This window comes from Volvox carteri, assembly GCF_000143455.1.
Source record: "Volvox carteri f. nagariensis unplaced genomic scaffold VOLCAscaffold_8, whole genome shotgun sequence".
NCBI lineage: Eukaryota > Viridiplantae > Chlorophyta > Chlorophyceae > Chlamydomonadales > Volvocaceae > Volvox > Volvox carteri.
In genome coordinates, this window is record NW_003307551.1 from 854,196 (window position 1) to 868,353 (window position 14,158).

Consider the following 14,158-nt stretch of genomic DNA (forward strand, 5'->3'; position numbering starts at 1 on the left):
AGGCGATGCGCAATTCCACGAAAACTGCCTGGCCCAAACGGCCACATAACAGGCGATGCGCATTCCACGAAAACTGCCTGGCCCAAACGGCCACATAACAGGCGATGCGCAATTCCACGAAAACTGCCTGGCCCAAACGGCCACATAAGCAGGCGATGCGCATTCCACGAAACTGCCGGCCCAAACGGCCACATAAGCAGTCGATGCGCAATTCCACGAAAACTGCCGGCCCGAACGGCCTCATAAGCAGTTGATGCGCGAGGTCCACAAAACTGCCGGCCCGAACAGCCTCACAAGCAGTTGATGCGCGAGGTCCACGAAACTGCCGGCCCGAACGGCCTCATAAGCAGTTGATGCGCGAGGTCCACGAAACTGCCGGCCCGAACGGCCTCATAAGCAGTTGATGCGCGAGGTCCACGAAACTGCCGGCCCGAACGGCCTCATAAGCAGTTGATGCGCGAGGTCCACGAAACTGCCGGCCCGAACGGCCTCATAAGCAGTTGATGCGCGAGGTCCACGAAACTGCCGGCCCATACGGCCTCACAAGCAGTTGATGCGCGAGGTCCACGAAACTGCCGGCCCGAACGGCCACATAAACAGGCGATGCGCAATTCCACGAAAACTGCCGGCCCATACGTCCTCACAAGCAGTCGATGCGCGAGGTCCACGAAACTGCCGGCCCGAACGGCCACATAAACAGGCGATGCGCGATATCCAAAAACTGTCGGCCACATCTGCCTGCGCAGGCAGTCCAAGCGCGGTAGTACTAGCTAGATATAACCTTGGGGAAAGCGCTCTCGGCTTCGTGACTTGTGGTAGTTAAGCCCGGTGTCCGGTAGTTGCTGTGGCGCATCACACCGCCAGTGCCTGAAGGGGGCCGGTGGACAGAGCCAGGGTAGGTTGCATGCCTGCTGCAGGAGCCTGTCGCGTTAGCCCAGCCGTTGAGACCCACGCTGCCTGCTGGCCGCATGAGCCCAGTGTGAATGGTGGTGGTTCGTCCGTGGGCGTCCTCGAACATGCGATCCTCCGTTGCCCAGCGTCCTGGCAGGTTGTAAACCTTGCCCCGGAAATGTGGCGAATACGACAAAGGATCTGTACAACATTATTTGTAACTGGGTGTGACAGCCGGAGAATTCAGTAGTTGTGTAACAGTATGTGTGAAAGACGCTCGAATAAACGACACCGAAGTGGTACGCATTAGAATTCACAACTCAAGATAACAACATTTCATAACGGATTTGAACTCCTAATGTATGGTGGCGTTCCTAGCGGCAATGGAAGCTAAATAGCGGAGGTTGGTTAACCACGTGACAGCTTTCAGCAACGCCTGACCTTCTTCGGACGCATCATCCGCCATTGCTGTTCAAATTAAGTTAATGCGCTCAATAGCGACGCGCACAACCTTCACCAAGGCCCAGGATCCGCGTAATTGCGGGTGGCTGGCTAAGGGCCGGCGGCTCCGCACATTGTAAAAGATTATCGCTTCGGGCTGAGCTAACATCAGCTGGGTTAGCTCCTCGTGCTCCTTCAGCCTCCGGTCGAAGTAAGCTGTGAGTGCTGGCGAAATAACTCGCGCTCCTCAGCTAGCTGCTGTTCGAAGAGGGCCCGCATTTCGGGAGTGAGCACTAATCTTTCTGCGCCCGCAGCGCCAATTTCCATAGCCGACATTCGATTCTAGTATTGCTAAGAAAAGACGGTGCAACACATAACTAGAGGACACTGTCCCAGCAGCGGGACACACCTCTTGGTAATAGTCAAAACAACGGCAGTTAAAGAACCAATGCGCCTGTGGGACCCAAGTAGGAGCTCGGCGTCCCTTGCCGTACTGCGGTCCGGCACATGCATGCATGCATGCGCCCGACTTCCACGCACCACGGCAGTTCCTTCGCAATAACTTGCCTATCTCTACACTCATACTTCGCTTCGAGAAGTCGAAGCTTTTTTGCTTATCAAGTATTACTCATAAACGCTGTAAAGCTATTAATATGTAATACGAATTTCGAATACTGGCTTCATCCTTTCGTTTAAATGCTCCATTGCCGACGATGCGAGCAGCTCCGACGACGACAGCCACGCACGGCTTATCGGCGACCAGAGCCCTGCGCACACCGCGCCGCAGCCGAACGGCATTCAGATTCGCCTTATCTCGCACTTCCTTTGCATCAGACATAGGGGACATTGCAGACGGGTTTGTTGCTGAGTATGAGTTGGCAGGAGTTAAGCTACAACCGCTCGCAAAAAGGCAACTACGCGAGTGGTACGTATCAGAGCTGCAACGTGCGTCTTCAGCCGCCGTTGGGACAGGTACGCGCTCCAATGACGCGGCGCAGGATTTCAACCTTGAAAGCATAACCCACCCATGGAAGTGCTTACGAACCATGCCTGCTGCCTGCCAGCCCCTCCATCCAGCACCGGCGATGTGCACCACGGTAGATTGATGATCTAAGGACATGTATTTAGACCACAGCCGTGGCGGCGATTGCAGCAGCTCTGTCCAACTGCCACGAGCAGCCAAGCCCTTGAACTCCAGCCGGGCGTGTGACGCGCTTGGGTATATCCGATGCAGGTGCGGGCGACCAAGCTGTGGACGGCTCCACTGTGGACGCCCAAGCCAGCAAAACGCTGCCGCCGCTATTGCAGCGTCGACCCAGCATTCCGCAACTGATTGTGCTGTGGGACCTCGAGTCCGTAAAACCCTTCACTCAGCAGCACCGCCCGGGATCTGTCGACTTAGCCAGCGACACCGAGCAGCAACAACACCAGCAGCAGCGCGCACGCGCAGGTACCCTCAGTGGCCGTGCCACACGCCTGGCTGCTGCGGGACTGCCTGGCGCTGGCTCGTCACCCGATCTGATCGGCGCGCTGGACCAGCTATGCCGCACTCTCATGCAGTACGGCACCCTACATGCAGTACACCTTTTCCTGCGGGAGTCCACGCTGGGCAAGGCGCCCGTGCTGCGCCGGCAGGTGGAGCAGCTGCATACCTGGGTGGGCCTTCGGGAGGAGGGGGCCGACGAGGCGACGCAGGAGCAGAGTAAGAAGCACAAGGCAGCGGGCATTGGCGCCAACGCTGATGGTTCAGTGGCAGATTCGCTTGCGAACCCTTCTTCGGTGACACTAGGCACCAGTCTGGACAGTGGCGACAGCGCTTCGGGCAGGGGGCTACAAGGACGTCTCAAGGCGGGTGGAGGCTCTAAAGGCTTGGGCGCCCGCCGGCGGCCATCCTCAATGCTGCCGCTGAGTGACGACGTGCACGACTGCCCAATGTGCCGCTCCGCATACCCCAGCCGGCTAGATCTGCTGCGCCACTTCGCCGCAGCACATCAGGGACCCCTGCTGGCCGCCACCGCAGCCGACACCCGAACGCAGATCATGTGGACGCGAGGGCGGCCAGTGGGCCTTCCCGTGGGCCTTCCACACAACGACCCAAGGGCCGGTGCAGCCGCGGGTTCGGACTCGGTAGCCTCCAGCGACATCCTCACTGAGAAGGTCGTGGTCAACCCGGAGGTGCGCAGAGAGGGATTGCGTCATCGCATACTGTTCGGTGCAATATAAATTTTTTAGATACGTGCCCTTAATACTTTCTTCTTGTACATATTTCCGGTTATTGCCGGCCGTGTGGTCGCGCCGACCCGTTGTTTTGGGTTGCTTTGGGGTTTGATGACAATTCTCAGAAAGGGTCATCTGACTGCGCGGCTCCCTGTTGTAGCTTGCTGTAGCTACCGTCCCCGGCTGGGGCTCCTCGTCAGAGCCGTCAGCTTGACCGCCTCATCGGAGGAAACGCAACAGGGCCCCACCCGGTGGAGAGAGCCGCCCCTCGGTACACACGCACGGACGCCATCACTTCCTGCCCTTGCCGACAGGAGTTTGCTTACGCCCGGGAGCTCTTGATGCACGGACGCCACCTGGACGGGATCCTGGCGGCAGCCCCCGTTGCTGTACATTCCGTCAACCCTGGAGCAGCCGCGTCGGCCGATGCAAACTGCAGCGTGCCTGACCAGGCATCCCCACGGTTGGGCAGGCTCACTCAGGCACAGCCCATCAACGCCAGCAAGCCAGGCGGCACCGGTGGCAGCGGCGGCCGTGGCGGGAGCAGAGCCCCGAGAACCCTGTCCAGATGCGGTTTGCACATGCACCTGGTGCCATCAGGCCAGCCAGCGGAGGCGGCTGCGGAGGCGCTGCGGCAGGTTGCGGACGCGCTGGCACTAGAGCAGGTAAAGGCTGAATCGCGGAACTGCCGCTTACGGGAGGGGCCAGTGCGACGACATGCCTCAGGCTGCTGATCGACATCGCGAACGCAACTCCGATATCTCTCAGCGGTGGTTACAGCATGACCGGCGATTCGGCCACATTTCCGCTCTCACTGCAGGCCTCCTTAGCTGCAGCCTCCTTGGCACGGCGGCGCGGCAGCGGCGGGGCGCGTTCACCAACCCAACGGGGAGCGGGTCGGGCGGCGGAGCCGCAAGGGCGGGGCCGCAAGGGAGCGAGGAAGGGCTCCGAGGATCAGGAGGTTGAGGACGCACCGGTTGTCTGCGTGTGCATTGTCAGTGATGCCGAAGGGCTGGACCAGGTCAGTGTAGACTCTGCTGATGCTGACCCGAAAAGCAAACACATCGAGCACCCCCAGCCATGGAATGGGCGTACGCCTTGCATGGCGCAAGCATTTTAGCAGTGGCTCAGGCTCCATGACGTATTAGAGGGACTAGCTACATGCAACGTGGGACGGGTGACACGATGTGGCGAAGTGGCTCATTCCGGCGCTGTCCGTCCTCCGGGCTTCATACTCAGCCCCTTCGATGTTCACATTTTCGAATCTAACTTGGGTGCTTCGGAACCAACCTCGCTCCCGTTGTCAGACCCTAGCAGACCTGCGACAACAAGATGTGCTGGCCATGGCCGTGACCCGGGTTTCGAGGGTGCCTTCGGCAGACGTATCTCTCAGGTGGGTGGAGAGTGGATGGAAAGGTGGCTGGGATTTCCAGCTGCGTGGCGCGCATATCTTGCAGGTGTGCACTTCTGCGGCGTAGTGCTCTTCAGGGAGATCCAGTAATCCTAAGTCTTACAGTCAGCGGCTTTGCAGGGATGATGCGGTGTCGTCTTAGGCAGGGCATGAGCAGGTCTTGCCTTATGTCGTCATTGTTGCCCGCATGCTCGCAGATGGTGGGCGGTTCAGGGAGGAGAGTACCGGCTGAAGCAGCGATGAGTACTACAGTTGAGGAGCTGTGACTCAGCTTTCGGTTATTAAGGAGATTGGGTCTATGGCACTTTCTGTCACACTTCTTCCAGCCTGCCACCCTTGCCGACCTGACGGTTTTTGCGGTTTTTCCGTACGGCATCGCAACAGTCGCTCTCGTGCATCCGACTTAAGGACCTCCTGTATGCTGATACTTGCCATTATATGATGTAATATTTCATACGCGACTCAATTATGGCGTACATCGTGTTTGCCACTTAGAAGACTTGCTGCAAGCCAGGCAAACAGCGAGGGGAGGGCAAACCATTGTCATAACTGCAGTTTAGCATATGCATGTGGCTTACTCCCAGCTCTATAATCCACTATGTATTACTTAGTACAGCTATCTGTCGTTGTGGTTCTCTTGGCTCTTCCGACGCTGTCTCGAGGAGGTTGGAGGCCACGGAAGCTCTCAACATGTGATCTTCATCCAGAAATAGAAAAGCTGTAAGGCAGCCCAACAGATGTTCGGTCCTATGGATTATTGGTTAGCATGTTACCTCGCGTTCTCCTCCCGCAGTATGCTTAAAGACACGAAAGCCTGGGGTGAAAAGGGAATTACCGAGGACCTGGTGCGGAGCTTACATGACAATTGTCCTCCCTCCGAAGTTCGTGTGCATGCGTGCGTGAAGTCGCAGCGCATTCTCATCAAGAATGGAACCGTATACGTGACAAACCTTATGCCAGTAAGTAAGTTGTTGATATTTGTACTGAATGCGATGTTACCGTGCCTTCTGTGACCAGTGGCTTTCCCCAGACAAACGGCTTCGGCGCCATCGAGTTGATTGGCTTCCTTGTGGAGCTATACGAGACCAGCCAGGTGCGTCCGGATTGAGGTGGGGTTCCGGAAAGGTAGTTAGTAGTGGATAAACCCTTGGATATGGACAACAGACCTTGTCTTCATACTCCGGCGGGGACACATCGGCGTGCGCTAAGCTGGAACCTTGCGAATCTGGGTGAAACTTGAGTTACCTTCACCAGACGTACATGCCTCCTAAGCTTAGTTGTAGCTGTAGGTTGCAGTTGCATATCCCGCCCTTTCACTGGAATTGCGGTTACCTCGCGCACGTGCAAATCATTGTTCCGCCTCCGCTCCATTCTCTAATGCCCCATAACCCCCTCGGTTGGCCTCCATTTCTGTGCGGTCGACACACTGCATGGCCGCTGCCGCGACTTTCTCCCTTTCCTCCCCTATGTTTCACCCTATGTGCAGGTTTACCAGTAAGCGTGCCCTGATCATGCCGAAACAGTAACATTCACAGGATAGGACCTAAAAGCAGCTCTAGGTAGTTATTGGGTCTCCGTGCAGCAACGCCAGCGGGGCTAACGGTGCTAGCACAATACTAAGTTGCGGTTTTAGTGAACCGGCAGTACAAATTAACCACAGGGATAGACCAGCTAAAAGGATGTTGCGTGCTATGTAATTTTAACGGCGGAAACTGGCGCGTGGATGATGATGAGCGCGGTGCAGACGATCTAGGGCGTCTTGGCGGGACCGAGCAGGCTGAACGGGGCCCAGGGCCGAGGCAACTGCAGCAATTCTTGCAGCTACATTACATGTGCAGTTAATCTGCGGCGGTCCGCCGCGGCTGCAACATGCAACACGCGCCCTTGCCGTGAAACAAGGACATTCCCAGCCGCCGGGGATCAGTAAGCCACGTCGAGGGGCGACACAGCCCCTAGCTGCAAAAACCGGGCTGTAATATGGGCACTTTACCCCTCTGCCCGTCGCACACAGTTTACCAGACGTGGAGTTTTCCTACTGGCATGATGACAATGCCCCTGCTGAGTCCAGCCGCAATGGTGACGGCTGGTCCTGGCCCTTCCCACCGCACGGCCTGCCGCCCATCCTGGCGTGGAGCAAAGCCGAGCAGCACGGGGCGGTTCTGGTGCCGTATAGTGGTGCGTTCAGGTATGGCGGGATACGGGCCTAGGACCAGAGCCGCCTGGCATGCCTTGCGAGCAATACGTGCACCGCGGGGATTGCTGTAACTGCTGGTATTGGCCGGGGTGCTCAGTTGTGCGCCGTCTACACATACATACACACACGCACACGATCGTATGGGCCACCACAGCAGCTGTGAGGCTGGGGCAAAAGACGTGCATTGCTGCACGGCCTGCCGCCCTTCTGTGGAAGGGCGCGGGCAGAGGGATGAGGGTGTCAGGGTTGCGGTCAGCAGCGCTCCGTTCACTGCTGGTGGTGTCATTCGTTTCGTCTGCCGCTCGCTTCCTCGCGATTGAGCAGGTGTCCAAGGGACAGTTTCGATGCACTGATGGGCTCCGTGCAGCGCATTTCGGAGACGCCTTGGGATGTTCGGGTCCCGGTAAGCTGCGCAACACACGGGTTTCCCCTCTCAACCGAGGTCGCGTTTGGGCCATTAAAGACCTCACATCATTTGGCTCCGGTGAACCATGGACTTTGAGTTTTATTTACGTCCCGGCCGTTTCCCGGGTTGTTATCCAGGTCGCAGTTTTGTCTCTGGGTTTGGTATTTCGTTTCCCTTTGTCCCCCAGCCACAACTGGCTGCAAGCCGATTGTAAGAACAGCCATTCGTAGTCGTGGGGCGCTGTCCGGAAGCCAGGTGTAGCGTGTTGTGAGGGAATGGTCGGCCTCGTGCCTCTTGCCTTAATTTGTGAGCTGCCATCTCTGGGGCTATTCGTGTGCATGCTTGGCTGCTTTGAAAGGCTGCCTGTGCTGACTACTTGAGTGTTGGTTATTGGATGGAAACGTGCGTTACGTTAAAACGCGTAGCGTGTACAACGCTGTTCATGTGCCAGGCCACGTTGCTCTCTGACATGCCCGGTCCTCCCATGGCCCTCGTCCCGTTTCGGGTCCTGGCCCGCTGTTGGCGCCACGCTGGATTCGTTGTCTCTGTGCGCCGCTCGCCGCACTGGGCGTTGTCGCTGGCCACGTGACATGTGGTTCCGGCGCTGCAGATTGCCTTCGGCCGTTGGAACAGTGAGTCGCTGCGCCGCGTTACCAGGCGCGCGTTTAGAGGTTCTTTACGGCACCATCCGCAGCTTGTCTGTGGACGAGCTCCGTGTTTGGGGGGTTCGCCTTTTTCGTGCCAGAAGTCTCCCTCCGCAATGCCTCTGCCTGGACCTTGATTTACATTATTCCTCCGGGCTACACATCATACACCACCTTAGGTGCCTGTCTGATTGCTTGCCTGCCTCTCTGGCGGCTTGCTAACCCTTACTCTTTCCGTATGCTTACCTCCTCCCCCCCCCATCTGTGCAGTTTTCTGTGCCTGGTATTATAGGGGTCCGCATATCATGCAGGACGGCAAACCTTCACCCTGCCCGCGAGAGCACTACAGCGACCTCTACTATAAGCGATCGGACGTACTGCTGACAGCTGCACTCAATCGCAACCTGACCAACGGCCAGATGGCGGAGCCAGTCAGCCTACACGACCAGAATAAGTACAAGTACATCGTGTCCACTGACGGTGGGTGGATTAGGGGAATCGGTAGGAGTACGCGGTAAGGGGTGTGACCCTTGGGGCCCTGGCTCGCATCGACATATGCAACAACATTTATGGACGTCTGCTGTCGATGTTCCCTGCAAGCTTGTATGTATGGCGCTTCCTCCCGGCCCGGTATTTCATCCTTAACTTGTCCTCTTTCCGGAACTGTGGACACAGGTTGGTCGATCAGCTCCAAATTTGACAAGTACCTGCTGCTGGGGAGCTTGGTGCTAAAGGTAGGAGAGATGGGATACTCGAGGGAAAGATAGCATGCGAAGAGAGCTGCAGCCAAAATCTCCATGCCGAATGCCATGGCCGTATACTTCCCTTGATGACCTCATGCAATGCCAAGGAAAGCATCAAAATGTGAGGTTCCCACCTTAACTCTGAAAAGCCGAAACGGAAGCCGCTGGAACGGCCCTTTTGCTCCCATCGTCCTCGGCCCTGCTCTAATCCCATAGGCTGTATGGCCTTGGTCCCGAATTCCCGGACGCGCGAGAGCCCCTTACAAGCCTCATGCGGCGGCCCGCCCTCCCTGCCGTTCTGCCCGGGGCACAGGCCGAGGGTCTTACGTACGGCTTTTACTACCCGGCCATCAAGCCGTTTGAGCACTACGTGCCGATCATGTACAAGCACGAGAACGACATTATTGACGTGAGTAATCGGAATCATGCTGGGGAAATCTCGACTGGGGAATGGCGAATGGCCAGCAAAGCAACCAGTATCCAGTGTGCGCCCACCAAACCCTGCACCAGGTTGCGCGCCTCCGTGAGGAAGTCGCACTCCTGTAAGTGCGCAAGGGCTGGCCACAATTTCCCCTCTCTCCCTGTCCATCGCCTACACATCAAGCGCTCTAACCCTGCCCGACCGCCTGTTCGTCTGCTGCCCGCCCGGTTCCCCAGATGCTGGAGTGGGCCAAGAGCCACGACGCAGAGGCAGAGCAGATCGCGATGAATGCACAGCGCTTCGCCATGCGGAACCTGAACCGCAATGCGCGACTCTGCTACATCTTCCGCCTGATCACGGAGCTGTCCAAGCAGATGAAGTGCGCGGGTCTGGGGACGGGTCGGGCAGGATTAGGTGGGGCCCACAGGTTTTCGGGCGTTGCCAGACTTTCCCTTAAGTACTCCATACTCTGGACTTGGGTAGTTGTCGCTGCGCACCAAAGGCTACAGGGCCAGGTTAAAAGTGCCAGGTTACAGGGCTGGTTCGGCGGTGGTGGGAACGTTCGGGGCAGGACAGGACCCGAGCTGGCTTGAGGTTGGGATGGCTGTCTTGTTTTGTAGTAGCCTACTGCTGCAGCTGAAGGTAATCGGATCACAGCTTGGCAGCAAACAACTGTGCAGCGCTTATCTTGATGTCCTGCTCTGTTCACGTCTGTACTGCTCCCTTGACTCGGGGGCTTAGGAGTTGCACTGGGATGCGAGCCCTGTGTTTCCCTCCTGGCACCACTTGTAGGTACGAGGTTAGCTGCCACCGGCGGCCTGTGTGCGTGCCGTTGGTGGAGGAAATCAAGTTCCTGTCTAAGCATGGCGCCACGGCAACCAAGTGCAGGTGGGTGCGCCTGCTGCCCATGGCATCTTAGGATGCGCCTGTCCTTTCAAAGGGACTTGTTTTATTTCCCTTCAGTGGCTAGCCTTCTCTGATTGAAACACGTTATGCCCGGGCTAGCTGGGTTAGGCACAGGGAAGGCGGTCAGTGGCGTTGTACATTGCGTGACGGGATTTCGTTTCAGCCTCTGCAGGGTCCATTCCTCACTCTCGCCACATATACGCCGCATGCGACTCCCCACTTCCACTGGCGCGCAGGTACCAAGAGGTGCTGGCACAATACGCCCACGACGATCCGGATGGCAAGCCGGGGTTCAGCGGCTACGAGGAGCTGAAGCAGCAGCACGAGGCGATACCGCTGCATATCCTGTTTGGGCGCCGGCGCTGAGGGAGGGCGATCTTCGTAATAGGGCTTGGTCCTGGTGGTCACAGTCTTGCACGTAATTTACCTAGCCGGCCCTGTCGATGGGATCGTTCTGGGGTGAAGCAGGAGCTTTGCTTTTGCGTGCTGCGTAGCCATGCGGCGGCGGAGTGGCGAACGGAAAGAGATATCTGAGTCCTGCAGTCTCCTTGCTGTCTAAAGGTGCAAGCGTCTGAGGACTAGGGACCGGAATACCGTCCTGGAAAGTGCGTGATCGTGCTGATGCATGCATGACTCAGGGTTTCGTAGGTGTTCGTGATTTTGCGGCGGCATCCATTAATTCGTCTCTATGATGCGGACTCGTTTTACATTTTTATGCGGAAGTGGGTAATTCCCCATTCACACACGGGCATGTGCTGAAAGGCAGAGAAAGCGTATGGCTTGAGGATAGGCTGAGGATAGCAGACCGGTAGGGAAGTCAGCTAGGCAATCGGCTTGAAGTGGGCACTTGATTAGGGGGCCGTGAATACGACATGGTTAATATTCATACATGTCGTCAGTCACGGCTGTCGGCGCGTCCCTTCTCGTGCACCGTTGGCGCAGACTCAACTCGTAAGTATTTGCTTATACTTAGAACTACTAACCGCGACCAGTGTCAAGATCGTTCGTCTCGCCATTGGCTTACTTTTCGAAACCTTTGATCTAGACGGCTCCACATGACGAGAAGTATCTTTGCATGGGAAGCGCCGCGTGGGACCGTCGGTCTACACGCCCTCCTCCTCCCCATCATTTTCAACATCATCATGATGATCATCGTCTGCGTCCTCCTCTTCCTCATCCTTATCGACCCCTCCCGTCGGACGAGGCCGCAACAAAGCCGCTGCGCCCATACCGGCCACCTCCCCCACCTTCTCCACCACCGCCACGTATATCGGCCCCCAACCACTGCGATCCGGCAGGCAGATCGCCCCATGCTTCGTCGCCTCCATTCCCAACACCCCTGCCACATCCTCGCCCCCAGTTCCCTGTCCTGCCTTCGCCTCCACTTCCGCCACCTCATTTCGCAGCACCTCCATTGCTGGTACCACCCGCACAGCCCCCGGGTCGCAACGACGCAACAGCCGCTCCACCACCTCGTCATTCTGCAGCGGTGCAATAGAGCACGTAGAATACACCAGCCGCCCGCCCAGCCGCAACGCGCGTAGTGCCGCCAGGCAGAGCTGTCCCGAACCACGGATCAATCCAGGGTTCGGACGCAGAAGCAAATGTCAGTCTGTATGTTTGGGGCAGTGCGTGTAATATAGGAGCGGCCGTGGCTCCAGGGGTGCGGATGAGATCTTCCTACACGGCAAAGCACGTATCATTCTTCGCCGGGTTGCTCCCGAGGCTCCCACCCGCCACATACGCCCGTTAACCTTCCGCCTACCTTTCCTACCCGTATGGCCACGTGCTTTCCAACCCCGCCATCACTGCCCGCGACCATGTTCCCGTCCACCCGCGTCCTGCCTCACCTGCAGCTGCTCGTCCGCTATGCGCCTGCAGCCCGCCAGCGACCAGTCCGCCGCGGCCACAGCTCCCCGTTGCTGTGTGGTCGCCTGCTGTATCACGTGGCGGTCTGAGGAGCAGGGCGCATCCACCAGCACCCGGTCGTAGGAGGCGGCCTGGTTGCGGCCCCAGTAGGTGTGGCCCTGGTAGCCCAGTACCTGGCAGGGGAAAGGGGTGAAGAGGCGTCATTCGGGTGAGATAAGAGAAACAGAACCGGACGACATCCCAACGCAGGGCCAGGGGAGGAGATGATGTGCGGGTTCAAGAGTACGGGGCTCAAGCCCCGCAAAGCAGGATCTCAAAGGAACGTTGCGCAATTGGATTTGGAATCTGGTAAAGCGGCTGATTAGAAGGGAGTAAGGTTGTCATGGACTCCCCGGGCGATCACGGCCGGTGTGCCCGAATCACAGCGGCTCATTGTCTGGCTGGGCACCGCTCCACCTGCCTTTCTCGCAAGCCCTCGAGCTCCCCTCCAGCTTTTCATATGCCACTGCCCAGGTAGACTGGCGCACACTCCGCTTCCCTTTCCCACACCACCCAGCGGCCCCTGTCCCCAAGCGGCCCCACCTCCACATTCCCCCGGACGCTCAGTGGCAGGTACTCCTCCAGAACTTGACGTAGCCGCTGAAGCCTAGGTCGGTCGGGCTCATTGCACACCAGCTTGCCGGGAGGCAGCGGCAGCGGCAGAGGCTGTGGCGATTGTGACGGTGGCGGTGACGATGGCGGCTGGGCCCTTGCTGTATCGGCACTCGGCTCTGCATGCTCCAGCTCTCTGCTTTGCAGCTCTTGCACCCCCGTATTGCCACCTGCTTGTTGCCTCCCTGATGTGGAGGGGGTCTCCGCTGCCTCCCCACTTTCCGCCCCTGCTTCCGTGCTCGCCGTCGCTACTGCCGCCCCACATTCCGCCTCGGTCCCGGGTCTCGATGGGCCTTGCGCTGTCGCCGCTGCGTCAGCAACCGGCGATCTTCCTGCTGCCGCCGCCATCGCCGCCCCCGCCGCTGCTGCCTGTACCGCAGGTCCCGTCGCCTCACACCGCGATGGTGGCGGCGGAGCAAAGAGTCGCTGCGCCAGCATCACTGACTTGCCTCCTGGCGCCGCGCACATGTCCAGGGCGTGGTGCCCCCGCTGCGGTTGTAGCAGCAGTACGGGGAGGACGGAAGCCAGGTCCAGCCAATACCACACACGCAGCGCTGAGGCGGAGTCCAGGGGAGAAGGCGGGTATGGCCCGGTTGATTTGGCCCGACGGTAGGCGTGCAGGTGCCCCAGGCCCAGGATCGGGAGGAGGCCGGCATCAGTGCAGGCTGAGTTGGCGGCAGCGTGGATGAAGGAGTTGTACACCGCCGCGTGGACTGTGGGCTTCAGGAGGGCCTCCCGGAGGGTTGGCCATCTGGTGGATAGTCAGAACGAGGGAAGGGGAAGCAATGTGTGGAGGACAGGGTGGGAAAGGGAGAGGAGGAGCGTATCGGTTGGTTTAGCGTCGTCGGTCCGCCGCCGCCGCGGGCGCAATGCAACGCGTCGGCACACAAGCGACCGAGTCCGATTACGCGAGTAAGTGAGCAGGGTCACCTGGAGCCATATACGCCGCTGTAGTACTTGTCAAATTCCTTGCTGTTGTCCTGCTGTTTGCTCTTGGCTCGATGGCCACGAGCATGGTACTGCTTTGAGGACCGCATTCTGTGACATAATCCAGGAAACGAGAATGCATGGCATACATCGTAGCCGTTGCAAGCTGATGGATTCGGATGTCGGTAATGGTTTCTCGTTTTCAACTTCGTACAAGCGACGGGATTTGGACGAGCAGCAAACCTGGCTTTCGTGTTAAGCCTTTATGCATTAAACTATCCATCAAGTAGGACAATATTGCTGCTACCTAGGGTTTGTAACAGTCTCCAGGTTGGACCATCCACAAAAATGCTCGCTAAGGGCCAAGTCGCTAGGCCGCCTGCTGGATTTCGCCGCAGCGCCAGGACAGCGCGGACAGCTGTGCATGTAACGTGTAG

At 58.2% G+C, this 14,158-nt stretch overlaps 2 protein-coding genes across 2 annotated transcripts; one reads left to right on the plus strand and one right to left on the minus strand.

The window, feature by feature from the left end:
* Positions 1-2,202: 2,202 nt before the first annotated feature.
* On the plus strand, positions 2,203-11,166 carry VOLCADRAFT_103644 (uncharacterized protein; the record flags this gene model as incomplete). Its single annotated transcript, XM_002947829.1, has 18 exons — positions 2,203-2,257; positions 2,567-3,507; positions 3,864-4,214; positions 4,370-4,570; positions 4,857-4,942; positions 5,754-5,805; positions 5,866-5,919; positions 5,991-6,053; positions 6,447-6,454; positions 6,972-7,145; positions 7,479-7,557; positions 8,171-8,192; positions 8,475-8,684; positions 8,880-8,938; positions 9,261-9,356; positions 9,605-9,747; positions 10,161-10,256; positions 10,511-11,166. The coding sequence occupies 18 exons, from the start codon at positions 2,203-2,205 to the stop codon at positions 10,638-10,640; spliced, it is 2,820 nt and encodes a 939-aa protein (XP_002947875.1). The 3' UTR covers positions 10,641-11,166.
* A 123-nt stretch (positions 11,167-11,289) lies between these two features.
* VOLCADRAFT_103645 (uncharacterized protein) lies at positions 11,290-13,831 on the minus strand (the record flags this gene model as incomplete). The annotated part of the gene is made up of 4 exons (XM_002947976.1): positions 11,290-11,755; positions 12,125-12,316; positions 12,726-13,545; positions 13,725-13,831. The coding sequence occupies 4 exons, from the start codon at positions 13,829-13,831 to the stop codon at positions 11,378-11,380; spliced, it is 1,497 nt and encodes a 498-aa protein (XP_002948022.1). The 3' UTR covers positions 11,290-11,377.
* Positions 13,832-14,158: the final 327 nt, after the last annotated feature.